At 34.5% G+C, this 19,729-nt stretch overlaps 1 protein-coding gene across 6 annotated transcripts in view; it reads left to right on the top strand.

Annotated features, from left to right (window-relative positions):
• The window catches only part of DMXL1 (Dmx like 1), a 133,935-nt gene extending 114,534 nt beyond the window's left edge, over nt 1-19,401 (top strand). For 3 of the 6 annotated variants that reach the window (XM_019469584.2, XM_019469587.2, XM_019469586.2), the window contains 8 exons: nt 1,862-1,912; nt 2,176-2,236; nt 3,990-4,117; nt 7,321-7,413; nt 9,008-9,099; nt 10,197-10,249; nt 14,339-14,556; nt 17,292-19,401. In XM_019469584.2, coding sequence (XP_019325129.1) covers nt 1,862-1,912; nt 2,176-2,236; nt 3,990-4,117; nt 7,321-7,413; nt 9,008-9,099; nt 10,197-10,249; nt 14,339-14,556; nt 17,292-17,516 — 921 coding nt within the window. In that variant the 3' untranslated portion in view covers nt 17,517-19,401. The remainder of the gene's footprint in view (nt 1-1,861; nt 1,913-2,175; nt 2,237-3,989; nt 4,118-7,320; nt 7,414-9,007; nt 9,100-10,196; nt 10,250-14,338; nt 14,557-17,291) is intronic. The other 3 variants (XM_019469585.2, XM_019469589.2, XM_019469588.2) reach the window with 1 other exon arrangement.
• Nucleotides 19,402-19,729: the final 328 nt, after the last annotated feature.

Genomic DNA, 19,729 nt, shown 5'->3' with positions numbered 1-19,729 from the left:
CCATACTTTCTCCCTCTGTTCTGTATATAGCGGCCAGAGTTGGTGTTTCCTAAGCATCATTTAGGTTGTCACTCCACTGTTTATTTTACTTGTTTGATTGATTTTTAAGTAGGCTCCATCCCTATTGTGGGGTTTGAACTCATGACCCAGAGATTAAGAGTCACGTGCTCTCTTACTCCGGTGTTTAAAACTTTCAAATTTCCTGGTACAGCTTTAAAAAAACAAGTCCCTAACATGGCGCTAAGGTCCTGTGTGATTCGACCCCTGCCAGCTTCTGCAGCCTCGTCCTCTGTTCACTCTATACCTGATTCACTTTGCTCTGCTTACAGTGGCCTTGTCTCCATCTCTGGAAGCATGAAGTGCACTGCCCTGTCCACAGCCTTTGCCATGCTTGCTGCTTCAAATACCCTTTTTTTCTTTTTGACCTTTCAGATCTCAACTCACATTCCCAGAAATTTCCCTTGCTTCCTTAGTGACAGCATCTGCTCCTCTCTCCCCTCCCTGTAGTCACTCAGTATCATATTATCCCATTTTATCATATTTATGGCCTTTATCAGTTTTGATATTATCTGTTTATTATTTAGTTGTCTTTTTTGGGTAACGTTTATTTATTTAGTTTGAGAGTGAGCATGTGAACAGGGGAGAGGCAGAGAGAGGGGGGGGAGAAGAAGACAGAGAATCCCAAGCAGGTTCCGCTGTGTCAGTGCATAGCCTGACGTGGGGCTCGAACAAAGGAACCGTGCGATCATGACCTGAGCCAAGATCAAGAGTCAGATGTTTAGGACATTGAGTCACCCCAGCAGCCTTTTCTTTCGTTGTCTTTTTTAATGGTGTAAGTTCCCTGAGAGATTACATTATGCCTCCCTTAGACACTGATGATCTCTAACCAGAATAGTGTTTAACATATAGTCAGTGCTCAGAAAATACTTGTTTATACTCCAAAGCATTATAATACAGAAATTTACCTTTGTCATTCCTGTTAGGACTGAATTTTCTTTCTGTCTGCATCTTATAAGGACATGTTTTTAATGGAGATGATCGTGATTTGTAAGCATAATGAGCTGAACGAGCCCCATTTCATTAAGTAAAAGACCCAGTATAATACAATGGTTGTTTTTTATATGGATCTTCTAAAATAAGTAACAATTTATTTCCTTTATAATGTTCTGTACATGCTCTGAGAGATTTTTTAAACCTCTGTTTATGTATTTTTTTACTTATGGTTTTTCTTGGATACTTTAGTCGAAGGAAAAAGAACAGGAGTATTTAAGCATTTCTTAATTAAAAGGAACATGAGATTTCAACACGAAATTTACTAAACAAAAGAAACATTCAGCAAGTTTTCTTTTTTTGTGGAGGATTAATAAAATATTTTCTTTACTGATTTATTCAATTACAAATTCGAACAAAAAAGAATAGTTGTCATGACCAACTTCTGCTTTGGGAATATAATTACAACCATAAACACCTTTCAGTGTTTTTGTCCTTCACCATTTGTGCTGTCCTGCTCTCTTCCCTCCCTACCAAATCCCCACTTTACTCGCAACTTCAGTGTAATGCGAAGTTTAAAATTCACAAGACAACAAAAAAATCTACTCAAGACTGATGCTACAAACCTAGGATAGCATATAATTATACTTATGGTGCTATATAAATAGGAATTGTTCTATTAATTAAAATTATCCCTTTAATTTTGCATATTTATTCTTATTTGACAGGCTACTTAAATCATTCAAAGCATGACTTAAAAATGGATAGCTAAACAATTCCAAACTAGCAATTAAAAATTTATACAATTTCTGTTTACCTCTTTTTTTTTTTCACATGCTTCTGCCTGTCTTTTTAACCTTATACTATTCAGGATTATTCCAATAAATTTAATGGGATCAGAAAAGAATTGGCAAGAAAGGAGGTAAGAGTAAATTCTCAAGGTGAATTTGTTCTTAGAGCCTTGTCAGTGATGCAGAAAATGTATGTATACTTAAATGTAAGAGAGCTGAGCTATTAAGTTTAATTTCTGCTAACCGTGCTTGGTATTTTTAGCACCCATAATGGTAGTTATGGAATCACATAAAAATAAATAAATAAATGTTATTTGAATTTCCTGTCACAATTTGTATCTTTAATACTACTTTCTGGCATAACTATAGAAGAACAATTTTTCTTTCTTAACAGATGATTAAGAAAGCCATTAATAATGTCAGAAGAATGACTTCTCATCCAACTCTTCCGTACTGTAAGTTGATCATAATTAGCCAGTGTTCTAAGCAGTTTAAAGGAAGCTTTTAGTTTCAATTGAAAGATAGTCAAGTATTTTACTTTTTTTTTTTTTTTTTAATTTTTTTTTTCAACGTTTTTTATTTATTTTTGGGACAGAGAGAGACAGAGCATGAACGGGGGAGGGGCAGAGAGAGAGGGAGACACAGAATCGGAAACAGGCTCCAGGCTCCGAGCCATCAGCCCAGAGCCTGACGCGGGGCTCGAACTCACGGACCGCGAGATCGTGACCTGGCTGAAGTCGGACGCTTAACCGACTGCGCCACCCAGGCGCCCCAAGTATTTTACTTTTCTTGTAGAGAATGTGTGCTAGTAAATAAAATCTTCATTTCAAAATTAGATAAAAATAGAAAAAGATATTTTCTGGAATTAATAGAGAAGGCTAACTTGATGCAGTAAATTTTTACCATTTTGACTGCGTATTTCTAAGTTAGCACATTTTATTTTTGAACATTACTGGTTATTATTTTAATAGGATCACTCCCATATTTTATTAAGTAAATTAGAATGATATTGTGGTCACTTATTGCCTCATCATAATCAGTTTGTATTTTATTAATATTTTGTCCATTTGCCTTTTATCAGATACACTAATTAATAGTAAGCATAGGAAATGGTTAGTCGTAAGTTCTTATACACTCAGGCAGGATATGTTATTTTCAGTTAATTATTTCAGTTATAGTAATAAGCATAGTGCATGTTAATTAAGAGGTATTCATGTCCCTTCAATTTAATAACATATAAAAAAATTTTACTACTTTTTTTTATGAGGGATACTCTGATAACATACAGTTGACAAAACCAGTGTCCTTTTCTTCTTCACTGTTCTAAGTGCCACAAGCACCTGTTTTCCAAATTATATGCCATATCTAACAAAAGGATTCAAGGGTTTATATTTAAAATGAAGAGAGTAACTTTTGTTACTTATACTAAAGTTATAAAATAATCTAAAAATTAATCAGTGTTTTTACTACATTGGATACCACCTTACCACTGATAATTATACTTAACATAAATTGAGTCCTACATGTTAGGCATATTTCTAAATGATGTATAAGGTTTATCTCATTTCCTTCTAACAGCTGTCCATGAAATTATATATCATTATTCCCCTTTTACAGGACAATATGAAATAGGCTCAGGGAGATTAAGTAGGTTCCTAGTATCACCAAATTAGGAATTGGCAAAGTAAAGAATTAATAGTTATTTAGCTTATTCATATTCCTCAGTGAAACATACAACATATATTTGGGCTATCCGGTCAATCAGAATAAGTATTAGAAGTGATATCTTTCTTTACCATGCATGACGTTCAAGACTTCCTATAATCTTTTTTTTCCCACAGAAAATGTATACATTTAAACATTAATAGTATGACTGATAAGAAATGACTCATTTGTACACCCAAGGATTTGTTAACTGGTTATTGTACAAAGTATTTATTAAAGGCTGTTAAAACCTCTTTGAGATAATTTCAAAAGGAATAAAATCCTTAGAGGTCTGATTTAATTGCTTCTGCCATGTAGTGTTTAGTCAAATGAAAGTCATCATAAAACTGTTTTTAAGATTCAAAATATTCAATTGAAATTTCGTAACAATTGACTGTGATTTATTTCATAGGTGTCTCTGTCATAAAGGTTTGCACATTGGATTCACAAATTAACTTACCAAAGATTCCTGTAATAAATTGACAATATTTGTCCTTTTTGCAGATCTGACAGGAGCTCAAGATGGAAGTGTCAGAATGTTTGAATGGGGCCATTCTCAACAAATAACCTGTTTTCGATCTGGTGGCAATTCAAGAGTTACAAGAATGAGATTTAACTATCAAGGAAACAAGGTAGCATATGAAAATGTAAATGGGAATATGGTTTGATTATGTTGGAGGTTTATAAATGTTACTAGTCTGGGTTTCTGAAGAGAACAGCTCAGTGAACTTACGATAAAGTATTAATCCATATGAATTCTGTTTTATAAAATTCTTCCCCAAGAACACTTAATGTTCAGTTGGTTCTTTCTGGAACAACATTGTGTGTGTGTGTGTGTGTGTGTGTGTTTGAGTGTATGTGTATGTCTGTATATATATCCATTAAAATTCACTTAAGTGATGCTTAAGGACCAAATGATTATAGGACCACCATATATTACACATTTTTTATAAAATACTTGTACTTTCTTTGTCCTCTGGAACCTAATCAAAGTACGGACAAGTAGTGAGTAAAATCTGAGGGCTTATTAGAAATACAGATTACTTACTCTACTGCAGACCTACTGAATCGCTATCTGCATTTTAATCAGATTCTTTTGTGATTTATACCTACATTAAACTTTTGAGGACTGCTTTAGAACAGGGCATCAACAAATTATGACCTAGCCATATGTTTTGTAAATAAAGTTTTACTAGAACACAGCTACCTCACTCATTATTTGTTTTCATGACTACTTTTCTACTACAACAGTGGAGTTCAGGAAAGCAAAGACTTTATAGATAGCAAGCCTACTATATGCCCCTTTAAGAAAAAGTTTGCCGGCCCTGCTATAGAACTTGTACTGTCTTCACTTCGCACAGTCCTGTTTTCATCTGACTGCCTCTCTGCTCCCCTTGCATCTCACTGTCCCTTTAAACAACAATTAAAGGAGAAGTCGGGCTGCTCTTCATCTTCAGAGCCATGCTTCACGGAAAACACACAGGGGCGTCTCAGATGGGACATCTTGCTTTTCCTTTCTTTCCTCTCAACTTGCAAACCTTCAATCCCCCTCGTGTGTTGCTCGTATCATGGTGCGCTGCAGTCTTTTTGCCTACCATATTCATCACTTAGCTCTCTTACCATTTCACAAAAGTCAATGACAATTTTTTCATGTAGCTATGAAACAAAGTTTGAGAGAATGTGGATTCTTAATATCAGTTAGCAACGTTCTTTACCCTTTAATGGGAAATTGAGGGTACTTAATCTAGAAGCTTTTAGAGTACTACTGTAATTTCATTTGTGTAACGTATGGCTCGTGCTTTTTTACTGTTACTATTATATTGCTCCTTAACTCGTCCCTGTACCTCAACCCTTACCTTTCTAAGGCATCCTTCATGATGCCAGCACGGTTCCATAACAAATAACATAGTTATATAACTACATTATAAGGGAGATGAACATGACTGTTCAAGAGCCTTTCAAGGCTCCTTATTATATATGAAACCAATATTCTGTTAAAAAAAATTTTTTTAACGTTTATTTATTTTTGAGACAGAGACAGAGCATGAATGGGGGGAGGGTCAGAGAGAGAGGGAGACACAGAATCAGAAGCAGGCTCCAGGTTCTGAGCTGTCAGCACAGAGCCCGACGCGGGGCTTGAACTCACGGACCGCGAGATTACCACCTGAGATGAAGTCGGACGCTTAACCGACTGAGCCACCCATGTGCCCCTGAAGCCAATATTCTTTACCTTGCCGTTCAGTACCTTCTACAGTCTGAATTATTCTATAGATTTAATACTCAGTATAGCCTTCCACTTAACACTCAGTATAGCCTTCCACATACGCTATTTTAAAGCACAGAAAACTGTTTTCCATTGCCTACCCGAGTATATTTAACAGTCAACTTAGCATTCATTTACCTTGGCCATGATGGAGCCAAATAGCATAACAACTAAGCATGCTATCTCCCTTAGTAGGCAAGGCTACTACAGTAAATAGAACAGATGACAGTAATGCTGATCAATTTGTCAATTATGAACAGAAATGGGCCACCAGAATTCATTGAGCCTAAAATAGGCATTAAGCAGAGTAAATGACCTGTGAGAAACAATTTTCAGGAAGATACTACATTCTTTTTTATTATTCAATAAAAAAATTTTTTTTTTATGTTTATTTACTTGTGAGAGTGAGAGAAACAGAGCATGAGCAGGGGAGGGGCAGAGAGAGAGGGAGACACAGAATCCAAAGCAGGCTCCAGGCTCTGAGCTGTCAGCACAGAGCCCAATGAGAGACTCAAACCCAAGAGCTGTGAGATCGTGACGTGAGCCAAAGTTGGATGCCTAACCAACTGAGCCACCCAGGTGCCCCTTCATCTGCCAATTTTAAATGATGTCATTTGATAAAGCTTTCCCATTTCTAGATACATATTGTACGTAAATACTCAAAGATATATGTATCAGAATATTTAAAGCAGCACTTTGTAATCAGGAAAATTAGAAACTATAAGGGAGAAGTTTTCAAAAGTTATAATACAACTATATAGTGTAATACAGCACAAGAATGAAGTAGATTAAATGTACTGATGTGAAAAGATGGCCATAATAAGTCAAAAATGTAATTGTGGAATTGTGTATTTATTATTATTTTAATTTTTTTTTAAAAAACCCTATATGTGTGCATGTTTGAATAATCAGAGAATAAATCTGAAATGGAACACCTTAGATTGTTAATAGTTGCCAGATATGGAGATGGGAGAAGGCAGGAGTTCAGAATAGACATTTATTTTATAAACTGTTAAGTAACATTATTTTTGTAATCTAAAGAAAAAAATGTTTACTCTTATTCATCCTTCTAGATTTGTGACATATACTTCCCCATTGTATAATTTTGACATTTTCCCTCTGAAATTACCTTGAGTTTCCATAGTAGGAATTCATTTACTGTAAAAATCTGTGTTTCATTTTACTTTCTACTGTTGTTTGCATGTTTTCCTTACTGAATATTCTAGAAGTCCTTATTTTGTCTTTTTGAAAATGAACACTTTTCTATTTTATATATCCTAAAAGTTTGTCACATGTCTTAATGTGTAAATCCAGTATCCTATTTTTTGAGTACTTTTAGAGAATATATAGACTATGCTGTTGGTTAGTATAATACAATGTGTCTGTTTGTTTCTTCTGTGTCACCTGGAACTTTTTTTAAGCAGCAGCTAAATGTTTTTCTGGACTAGATCCATGTGTAGGTGAAGTAAAAGTCAATTTATCAATTAAATGTTTAAGATCAAAATAGGAGATTCACAGTGAAGGTATGGGTAGATATGTACTTAATACTTAAAATTTTTTTTTTTCTCTAAGTTTGGAATAGTTGATGCTGATGGATATTTAAGCCTGTATCAGACAAACTGGAAATGTTGTCCAGTAACTGGAAGCATGCCTAAGCCATACCTGGTAAGCCAAATTTTCTTACCTTTAAACTTTTTTCAATTTTTATTTTAAGGAAAACAAGAATATATGTTTGAGGCAATAAATATTAAAGCCAAAATGTAGTTCTGTGTATTCAGTCACTTTACTATAAACTCCTGTCCTTGTATTATGTGAAAATTAATCTGTGAGGTCTTGGTCTCTAGTGCCTTGGAAGATTAACTTGTATAGAACAAACATGGTACCTCCAGAGACCCATGTGACCTGTGGGTTACTCAAGCCCTTTTCCAGCCTCACTGAGCTGCAGTAAAGATTATACCTAAAAAGAGTGATCATCAGATCATCAGTCTGTGGTTTTTCTGCAGTTGGTCCCCTGTGAAAAAAGTGGAAAGGATATGTGATAGCTGGTACTATTATTTTCTTGTCTATGTCTTTGGAAAAAAAGAAAGAAAGAAACAACTGATGATCTCTATTCAGGACTGCACAAGCTTCATGAACCTCCTGTAGCTTCACAGAGCAATGAGTTTGGGGGCAAAAAAAACCCACTGAGTTTGTATTTAATATATTCTTTAGTGAAGCCCTTTATAGGACTAAGCAGTACCTATTAAAAAAAAAATCAAGAAATGGGTTAAGGTTCTGGTAATTCACTCAAGGTTAGATTCTGGAATACAGTACCGATCTAAGTAAAAAAAGCAAGCAAAGCAGAGAGGGCTGGTGAGGTATTTGAAAAGAATTTTTTTTTTTTTTTTAAAGAAAACCAACATAAGGTTTAAATATGTAAATTTACATTCCCTAAGGGGCTGCCTTTTTTTTTTTTAACATCTAAAAAGATAAATTGGATTGAAAATGTACATTATTGGCTTTGTGGGGTTAAAGTACATTTTGTTTGTTTTAAGGACTTATGATCATCCAGCTCCAGTGATGGTCAGATGGAATGGGGAAGTGACTCAAAGGAAAAATATTTGATGTGATAATTTTGACATACTTAAGTCATTTTTTATTGAAGAGAAATATCTGAACACATAAAACTTGGAAGACTTTATAATTTGCTAAACCTCTCATATTAAGTCACTGTTACTGGAATATTCAGAAATGTAAAATTTCTGAATTTGTTGACTCTTAATATGTTTTTATTCACATATTTGAAAAATTATTTAAAAGCTTAAATATTTCTGAAAATAATTCATTCTCAGATAATCTAAAATTCTGGTTTTTTTCTAAGAGACAAATTTTCACAAATATTCTAAGAAATATTTAACGTTTAACCTCCTTTTGTTTTCTTTTTAACTTTTAGATGAACAAAAGCAAAAGGTCTCATAAGAATTTATAATGCAGCTTATTTATATGGTCCAGGGAAAGTGCATGTGAGAGAGAGAGAGAGAGGGAAAGAGGAGGAGGGACAAAACAAATGTGACAAAATGTTAAAAATTGGTGAATCTTGGTAAAGGATATATGAGAATTCTTTTACTCTTGAAACTTGTCTACAAGTTCAGGGTGAAAAAAAGATACAAGGGGATTTAAGTAAGCCACACATTACATGATCCCTTTTGGTGAATGCATCCACTTGGTTATAAAATTGTTACTGACAGCAATAACATTTGTTTCTTCATAACCATTCCAGACCTGGCAGTGTCATAACAAAACAGCCAATGATTTTGTCTTCGTTAGTTCCTCCTCTTTGATAGCTACAGCTGGTCTTTCAACTGACAATAGGTAAGAGATTGTAACTGAAATGTAAGTGTGTGTCTCTATAGCTCAGCTTTATTTCTTATTTGCTTTATGTTCTTATATCTCAAGATTGTTTGCAGAATTGTGCTTTTCAATATTTTTATTATAAAGATTTCCTTCTTAGAGCATTTTTAGTGTTCTAATTGTAAGGACAAGGAAATTCTGGTGGCATTAAAAACAACATCCGTTCCTTCTGTATTTTTAATATTCTGATGTTTTTTACTTTAAGACTTAAAGAGAAAAATGATTTGATAGTGAAATTAATTTTTCTCCATATTATTCCTTATGTGTTAAGAAAGCTTGAGGCAAAGGAAAGAACCATTATTTCTTGACCTTGCTCTTCTGTTAATCCTCACAGTGGCTCTCTTAGATAGATATTACCAGTGTTTCACGATAACGAGAAACTCAAAGACCTCTTTGAGTTGTACGACAGATAGTAAGTGGCAGCCTGTCCACATTTCCCCCAAAACCTTAAATAGGTAAGAAAATGTCTCCTCCTGCCTCCGTCTCCACACCCCCGTGTTTTACTTCCCTCACACAGCTGAGTTCTGAGGTAAATGTCTACTGAGGTTGCTGAGTTTTTCCATTTATTTGTGAGGCCTCACTTTGCACTAGAAATTGGATTGTAAGAATATGGAGTCTCCAGCCCATCTGCCATAGAAATCCTTACATATATTTGTGTCTCTTCTGTAACTCATAGAACGGAGTAAAAGTGCTCCCATTCAGAGCAGAAATAAGTTTTATTGGTGTTCGGGGAAATTCAGTGTATCCTGCTAATGGTATTTGCCATCTGTTAGGTTACAAAATGAGCAGATACAAAAGGTATTTCCCATGTTCAGACTTCATACAGTATTATTTGTAAATACATGTCAATCTAGAGTTAATCAGTTTTGTAAGTTAGTAGTTTTTAAAATTTTGTGTAAAAATTAACCATACATAAATATATTGGTTACTTGTATTTGAATTTTTTGTTAGAGCAAGGTTTGAATGTTATGTAACTATATGAAACAAGCTTACTTTTTATTCTGTTGTTAAATTTTTGTGTCACTCAAAGGTAATTTTTTTTTTTTTTTTTTTTTCAGAAATATATGTTTGTGGGATACTCTTGTGGCACCTGCCAATAGTTTAGTCCATGGTAAGTTTTGAAAGCATTTTACAAATTTTGAAAGTCAAGAATGACTAAAATCAATAAACTAATTTTTTAATGAATTTGTCTTTAATGACACAAACTTATTAGCCTGTGAGGTTTATTTTGCCCATGATGGCGTAGAGTTTAAAAACAGAAAAGTACAACATATATAATTAACTTTGCACTGTACTTCATGAAGGACAGTGGAACATAGATAATATAAAAATCATATGTTTTTACTTTGAATCTGATAGCCACAGGTCATCTTTGTGAGCATCAGTTATTGTACAGTATTATGCCCATTCTCTCCACTCCTGTTCAGAATGGTACTCGGAGTCCTAACTAATGCAGTAAGACAAGAAAAGGAAATAAAAGGTGTACATTAGGAGGAGAAGAAATAAAACTGCCTTTATTCACAGAGGACATGATTGTTTAGAAAAAAAATTTTTTTTAATTTTTTTAAATGTTTGGGTTTTTTTTTTTTGAGAGAGAGACAGAGTGTGAGCGGGGGAGGGTCAGAGAGGGAAATACAGAACTTGAAGCAGGCTCTAGGCTCTGAGCTGTCAGCCCAGAGCCCAACATGGGGCTCAAACTCACAAACTGTGAGATCATGATCTGAGCTGGTTAGCCACTTAACCAACTAAACTACACAGGCACCCTGATTATGTAGAAAATCTTGAAGACTATATACAAAAAAACAAAACAAAAATAAGATAAAAACTTTTGAAACTAAAGTGTAAGTGTAGTAGAGTCACAGGATATTGGGTCAACATGCTAAAGTCCCTTGCTTTCATATATACCAGCAATGGACAATTGGCATTTGGAATTTTAAAAAATCACCATTTATAACAGCACCCAAAATAATGAAATACTGAGGCATAAATCTAAAAAAATATGTATAGCTTCTGTTGGGGAAAACTATAAAAAAGATAAATCAAAGATCTAAATAAATGGAGAAATAGCCCATATACACATATTGGAAGACTCAATGAAAGTTATTAAGATGCCACTGCCTCCTAACTTTATAGATTAAATACATTCCCAGTCAAAATCCCAGGAAACTATGTTGTACATACCAGCGAACTGGTTCTAACAATTTCTGTAGAGGGGGTGCCTAGGTGGCTCAGTTGGCTAAGCATCTCACTTTGGCTCAGGTTATGATCTCACGGCTTGTGGCTTCAAGCCTCGTGTTGGGCTCTGTGCTGACAGCTCAGAGCCTGGAGTCTGCTTCGGATTCTGTCTCCCTTTCTCTCTGTCCCTCCCCCTCTCCTGCTTGGTGTATGTCTGTCTCTCTGTCTCTCTCTTTCTCTGTTTCTCTCTGTTTCTCATACACACAAAATAAACATTTAAAAAAATAATAAAAATAAAAATTTCTATAGAGAGGCAACAGACCTAAAATACTGGATACTGAAGAAAAACAATCTTTAAAAATTTTTTTTTTGTTTATTCATTTTTGAGACAGAGAAACAGCATGAGTGGGGGAGGGGCAGAGAGAAAGGGAGACACCGAATCTGAAGCAGGCTCCAGGCTCTGAGCTGTCAGCACAGAGCCTGACGTGGGGCTCCAACCCACGAACTGTGAGATCATGACCTCAGCCAAAGCTGGATGCTTAACTGACTGAACCACCCAGGCGCCCCTGAAGAAAAACAAACTTGAAGGACTCACACTATTACTGTTTTCAAGACTTACTATAAAACTACAGTAATAAACACATGTTATTGGCTTTAGAATAGAGATCATGGAACAGAATAGAGAGCCCATTTATTAACCCATACGTATTTAATAGACTGATCATTAATAAAAGTACAAAGGCACTTCATTGGAGGCATAGTGGTCAAAATATACTATAACAATTGGATGGCAACATGTAGAAAATGAACCTAGGTACATACCTCACCCCTTTCATAAAAATTGATTTAATGTGAATTATCTACATGTGAAATTCAAAACTATAAAATTTCTAGAAGGAAATAGAGAAGAAAATCTAGGTGACCTTGGGTTTAGTCTTGAGTTTTTAGATACAATACCTAAAGCATAATCCATGAAAGAAATGATATATTCAAGACTTTAAAAAATGACCATCTTCTCAGTATATTAATGGCAAGTAAGCATATGAAAAGGTGGTTAACATGATCATAAGATACTACTCTATATAATAAAATGTCCAAAATTAATGATTTTGGAATACCAAGTATTGGTGAGAGTATGAAGAACCTGGAACCCTCATGATTTGCTGAGTCTAAAATGATTAATGGCAAGTAAGCATATGAAATGTGGTTAACATCATCATAAGATACTACTCTATATAGTAAAATGTCCAAAATTAATGATTTTGGGATACCAAGTATTGGTGAGAGTATAAAGAACCTGGGGCCCTCATGATTTGCTGAGTCTAAAATGATACAGCTACTATGGAAAACTGACATTTTCTAATAGAGTTAAACATGGACCTAGCATGATCCAGCAGTATGTACTTTTACATATATGCCCAAGAGAAATGAAAGCACACATCCACAAAAGGACTTGTATAGGAATAATATACAATTATATTAATATATTAATGTAATAAAACTTAGCAGCTTTATTTATAACAGCCCCAAACTAGAAGGAACACAAACACATCCAATAGGAAAGTGGTCTATTTATGTAATAGAATACTATTAACCAATAAAAAAAAAAAAGCATAATCTGCTGATATATGTGACAACATTCATTAATCTCTTAAACATTATGTTGAATGAAAAGAAGCCAGTCACTAAAGAGTATGTACTATAAAATTCCATTTATGTGAAGTTCAAGAACGGAGGTAAAACTAGAATAGTGATTGCCTTTGTGGGAGAGGAGGGTTGACTGCAAAAAGGCATGAGGGAACTATCTGGGATGATGAAAACATTCTGTGTCTTGACCTGCATGATGGTTACACAGATGTATCCATTAGTCAAACTTCATCACGAGTTAGAATTTCAGCATTTTATTCTGTGCAAGTTATATCTCTAAGTGCTGGTCACATTCAAAGAATCTTTCCCTGTAATTTTCTCTTTAGATTCTTAGAGTAATTGTAACTAAATTTTATTGAGTACTTAGTATATGCCAGGAACTGTACATGTTTTAAATATGTCAACTAATTTAATCCTCACAGAAACCTATTAGGTGGGCTGGGTTTTCTCCTTTTTTTTTTTTTTTTTTTTTTACAAATGATGAAACTGAGACGTAAGTTAAAAAAAAAAATTACCTAAGGTATATATTGAAATCCATGCAAAAACCAAGATTTAAATCTTGACAGTCTAACTCCCAAATCTTCACTCTTCATCATTATGCCATGTTGTCTTTGAGCTATTGACAGGCTTTTTTTTTTCTTTAAGATTTATTAAGATCCACTTCTTTTTTAAGAAAAAAATATTCATTGTATTTTTGTTAGTTCTCATACTGGTATGTCTTCAAGTTTCACCATTTTTGTTTTTGCATTGTTTAATCTGCTCTTAACCCCATGTAGTACATGTTTCATTTGAATATTGTAGTTTTTAATCTCTGGATTTTTTAATTTGTATCTCTTTTTTAATGACTTGTTAATTTCTTTATCTACTAATTCCATCACCTGTGTAATTTTTGGGTTAGTTTCATTGGATGGAGTTTCTTCTCATTATGGGTTGTATTTTTCTCCTTTGTATGCCTCTTGGTTTTTTATTAGATGCCAGGCATTACAAATTTTACCTGCTTCTGAGGCAGAACCCTTCTGAGTATTCTGTTTTGTCCTTTGTGAATTAAGAGGTTTTCCACTATGACTGGTGGAAACAGGAACCCAGACCAGCTCGGGTTCCCCTTGCGCCATGGCCAGAAAACCCTCCATAGGCAATAACAGGGGCAGTCGTATGGCTCACCCAGTTTGCTTCCCATCTCTTAGAGATCATTTTTCTTTGCCTGGTGTCCATTGTCTCCAACCATTGTTTCCTGTATATCATTTAATTTTTTAAATGGTTTGAGGTAGGTGGGTGAATCTGGTGATCTATCATTCTACCTTGGCCAGAAGTCAGAAGTCTCTTGCTTACACTGTTAAATGGGTTTTACTTCATGATTTACTTCAATTTTAATTTTCAGCTTTTACTTGCCATGATAGTGGAGCTACTGTTTTAGCATATGCTCCAAAACACCAGCTACTAATATCAGGTGGCAGAAAAGGCTTTACGTGTGCATTTGACCTTCGGCAACGACAGCAGAGGCAGCTTTTCCAGAGCCATGATTCTCCTGTTAAAGCCATTGCCATTGATCCAACAGAAGAGTACTTTGTTACAGGATCTGCTGAAGGCAACATAAAGGTAAATATGGTAATGCCACAGTGTCTACAAAATGAAGAGAAATCTTCAGAAACCTTAAGTGTTTACTCGTATTGATACCATTCTATTTACGTAGTAGAAATACTAACTCCTTTGTAGGCAGTATGTTTGTTGCTATTTAATAAATCTTTTAATGAATGAAATATTTAACTTGAAATTGTCTCTTTTTCAGTTTTCAAATAGGCTTAATTAATGTGCAAAAGCACTTGATTTTCCACAGATAAAACATATTTCAAACATTAGAATTAGTCTTGACTCCCATTTTCAGAGTTACCAAATTCAGTTTCAGATACTGTGAAATGCAGTAATATTTTCCTTTATCCTGAATACTGTCCATTTTTTCATTTATATAGTATTAGCATCCAGCCACTCAGTGCCTGATTCAGAAGTTAGGGACGTACCTAGATAAGCCCTGTGCTTCTCACACTCCACCGTGTTTAAAACTTAGAGGTTTTTTAAAATGTTAAGCAGCTTATTAAATGCATCCCATCCCAGAAGTACTATTGCTAGGTACCAGTATGCATTTTTACAGTACATACCTAACAGTTTTGTTGGAGAGTCCTCTGGCCACACTTGGAAAAATCTCTAGGGGTAAGTCAGTTTAGACTACTCCCTAAGTTATTGTAATGGCCAGCAACCCACTGAAGGAGTCTACATTCTTAGAATCCATTAATTTAACCCCTAGTGAGACTACTAAGTAAGAATAAGTTTGGGGGTACCTGGGTGGCTCATTCAGCTAAGTGACCAACTTGAGCTCAGTCACTTGGTGAGTTTGAGCCCCACTTCAGGCTCTGTGCTGAGAGGTCAGAGCCAGGAGCCTGCTTTGGGTTCTGTGTCTCCCTCTGTCTTTGCCCCTCCTGCACTCACGCTCTGTTTCTCTCTCTCTTAAATTAAACAAACATTAAAATAATAAGAGGAAGGAGAAAGAAAGAAAGAAAGAAAGAAAGAAAGAAAGAAAGAAAGAAAGAAAGAAAGAAAGAAAGAAAGAAAAAGAAATAATAAGTTGGGCTACTTTTTTTACAACATGCATATTGTTTTCATAATTGCCAGCCAGAAAAATAATTAACTAGAATTGTGGAATTTTAAAAATGCTTTTTTTTTAATGTTTATTTATTTACTTTGAGAGAGAGAGTGCAAGCCGGAGAGGGGCAGAGAGAGAGAGAGGCAGACACAGAATCCAGAGCAGGCTCCAGGCTCCGAGCTATCAGCACAGAGCCCATTGTGGGTCTCCAAGTCAAGAACCACACGATCATGACCTGAGCTGAAGTTGGACACTTAACCAACTGAACCATACAGGTGCCCTGAAAAGGCTTTTCCTAAAATCAAATGTATACACTAACTTCCATACATAATTATTTTCCTTCAGTTTGAAGCTAGTTTCTTTCTTGAACTGCCTTCAGTTTAGAACAAGTTGTATTAGGTTTTAGATTAGTTCTTTAGATTAGTTTGTGCTCTGATTCGGAGGTTTATTATTTAATCAAGTAAAAACAGATTTGAAAGTTTACTGCATAGTATTCAGAAGTCACAACTTGGGGCACCTGGGTGGCTCAGTCAGTTAAGTGTCTGACTCTCGATTTCAGCTCAAGTCATGATTTCACAGTTGTGAGATCGAGCCCCAAGTCAGCCTCTGCACTGAGCATGGAGCCTGCTTGGGATTCTCTCTCCCCCACTCTGTCTCTGCCCCTTCCCTGCTCACATGTGTGCTCTCTCCCTCAAAACAAATAAACATTTAAAAAATACATGTTTAGGAATCACAACTTAACAATCAAATCTAGAGTAATAGGTACTAATGAATTTCTTAGGAAAAAGTAAGTTTTCCAAAAAAAGGGATCTCAAAAAATCAGAACTATTTTGGTTTCCCTAAAGTTAAAATGGATGTCCTAAAAGCAGTTAAGTCCGTCACATACTTGAACATGCTTATAAATTACTTGGTAAGTAACTTACTTGAGGAATAGTTGCATTTATTGTGGTAGGGGCTAAAAAGAGAAAATCTTAGTAAATTAAGTTTGCTGAAGATGTGATAATTTATCTTGCGGGTGGAACATAGTTTTTCCTTTTCTGAGGCCTTCTTTCCAGTGGGTCTAATCCCTTGCTGGGTATTATAAGGGGTTACCCCATTATAAACTACACAGCACAAGCTTTGCTGAGAGATCAGAAGTCTTTTTTTAAATTTTTTTTGATGTTTTTATTTATTTTTGAGACAGAGACAGAGCATGAGTGGGGGAGGGGCAGAGAGAGAGGGAGACACAGAATCTCAAGCAGGCTTCAGGCTCTGAGTTGTTGACACAGAGCCTGACGCGGGGCTCGAAGTCACGAGCTGTGAGATCATGACCTGAGCTGAAGTCGGACGCCCAACCGACTGAGCCACCCAGGTGCCCCAAGATAAGAAGTCTTAATTGTAGACCCTACAATATTACAAGTTTCTTTAGCTGTGTACACTTGACCTCCTAGTACCTAAGTTCTCATCTCCAATGCAAGGTTTAAATTACCTTTCTGTTTGATGAGTAGATTTTGAAGAATGTGATAATATCAAAGGGAATTGGGAAATTGCAACATAGTATCCAAAGGTTATGACCTTAGGCCTACACAGATTTTTTTTTTCCATATTTGTTTTAGAAATTCCTTCTTTGCACAAGAAAACCGGCTTAAAATTTTCATTTGGATTTTTAATGTAATCATCAACGTCAATTTTTAATTTTGTTTCTAATATCTTTTAGATTTGGAGTCTGTCTACCTTTACTCTTCTCCACACTTTTATTAATGAACATGCTCGGCAGTCCATTTTCCGGAACATTGGAACTGGAGTGATGCAGATTGAGACGGGGCCAGCAAACCACGTGTTCTCATGTGGAGCCGATGGTACAATGAAGATGAGGATACTGCCGGATCAGTTTAGCCCACTAAATGAAGTGTTGAAAAATGATGTGAAATTTATGCTCTGACAGTTTGACAATAGGGTGTATAATTGATTACCTATTCCCTGGAAGTGGCCAACACATACAGTGTCCACTGATCACTCTGTCTCTGCCACAGATAAACTAATGCTTTCTTGGTTTCATACTTACTTTATGGAGCTTTGCCCTGGATGCACTGATGCCTTAAAAACTAACAAGGTCATTCAGAATTAGACTATATTACCTAAAGTAGAATGTATAAGTAATACTGTAATAGTACATATTTATAGTATGTTATGCTGAGTATGTCGTAGTGTTAAAGGACTTTCGTTTCCTTATTGTTGATAAACTCTTCTGCAGAAATCTCTGTATGAATTTATTTAACAGTAAAAATACCCTTTATGTAAAGGCAGTTGACATCAGTCATCACTTGACTCACCACTGTTACTTCCTTTTTCATACATAAACATCTCAAACTCTTCTATTAATTAATGATAAATGATAATTGGGTAAGAATAAAAAACCTAATGAACATATTCATTAAAAACTGTCATTAGGACCTTAGTCTTATTATATAAAGTTCTCCTCAGTGTCCTTACTGAAGCCCCAGTGTGTGTGTGTATATATGTATCTTATACATCTTACTTGAACTTAGTTTGTGTATATATCAGAGAAAACTACAAGTCTTTTCATGTGTTTTTGTGCCATAATAATTACTGCCACTAGAATAGCAACTTTCTTTGCAACTTTTTTTTTTTTTCATGTTTTTTTGTTCTTAAGTTTTGAATTCCCATCCTGATTTTCAAATAATTTCAGGAAGACATCCAAGATTATTATTTTAAAGATTATCTTGAATCAGTTAAGTCTTAGCAGGCAATAACGATTCGGTGTTGGTATACAAGAGACACCTAAAAGTAAATTTATAAATTTGTCAAAGGATTTTTGAGCACCAAACATTTTACTTACATTTCTTTTTCCTTTTTAGGTGCTTTTAGTCTCAAAGTTCTGAACACCTTATAGCAGTGTTTTTAGAAACAAATGTGAAGACAGTCAAATTAAATAGATGATATTTACAAATGTAAAATACCCGCCAGATCTACCACTAATAGAAAATAAATTAAACCTTATATTTTATTATTTTTTGCCAAAATATATTATTTTACTATAAAATATGACCAAAATATTAAAAATGCACAATGCTTTTAACTTAAATGTGCTAAACCTATTTCTGTCTGTTCTGTGCTATACCTTTTCTGGTTAAAAATTATAGAAAACTTGATAAATACTTGATTTTAGCCAAGGAGACTGGAAGCAGATGGGACTAAGTGTTTAAGGGACAATTATATACTATTTAGCTTAAATATATTTTGTTAATAGGAACTATAAAAACATTTTTATGTAACAAAATATGGACAACTGTTATCTGGGAAATTAAAGAGTCAAAGTGAAGAAATGAAGGGCTGGTAAAATGAATTTTGTAATATCCTCAGGATACTTTTATCTTAAAAGTATATTGTTAAAGATTTTGTAAATTGTATTCATAATTTTAAATGTGTTAAGCTAGTTGCAGTGAAAACACTGTCATTAATTATGTAGAGAGTTCATGTGCACATAATAACCTGTATCTATAATTGTGCAATAACAATATGTGACTATTTTGCCATGGAGAAATCTGTGACAGCATTGCAAACAATGCCGTTGTTTGATACAGTTAAGCTTAAGTTATTTTTCAGTAATTTCACAAATCAAGATTCAAACGGCTTTAAACACTTTCAATGAGATAGAAGATTTATTATGCTTAATAGAAAAAAAAAGGCATTGTGGATGAACAATTAAGCATTTTCGTTGAGGGTTTATATGAGTAATAAATTGTGTAAGCCCATATGTATTTACATCAGAGTCATAATATTTTAAATAAACAATCATGCAGTGACTTTTTTTTTAGCATGGTACTATTTTAAGTAATATTTATGCAATTTTAGTTGACTTAAAGTATATGTGACATTTTAAAATAGAGAATTTCTGTATTTATATTTGGTAAAATATAGGAAGCATTGAGTAATTTTCCTAAATACCTTGCTCTTCCTTTTTTATAATCTTTTTAAATTAATAGGTAAGCGTTATTCAAAAATGGGGAGAATAAAAAGTTGGAATGTGTATCTAAATATAAAATGATGCACATATATGTAAAATTTCATCCACATTAATGGAATGGATACATCAAAATACATTTTTTAAATTGTGTTTTTTCTGAGAATGTG

The sequence above is a fragment of the Panthera pardus genome, unplaced genomic scaffold (genome assembly GCF_024362965.1).
Source record: "Panthera pardus isolate Hobbes unplaced genomic scaffold, ASM2436296v1 HiC_scaffold_2, whole genome shotgun sequence".
NCBI lineage: Eukaryota > Metazoa > Chordata > Mammalia > Carnivora > Felidae > Panthera > Panthera pardus.
This window is presented reverse-complemented; position numbering and strand designations above follow the sequence as displayed.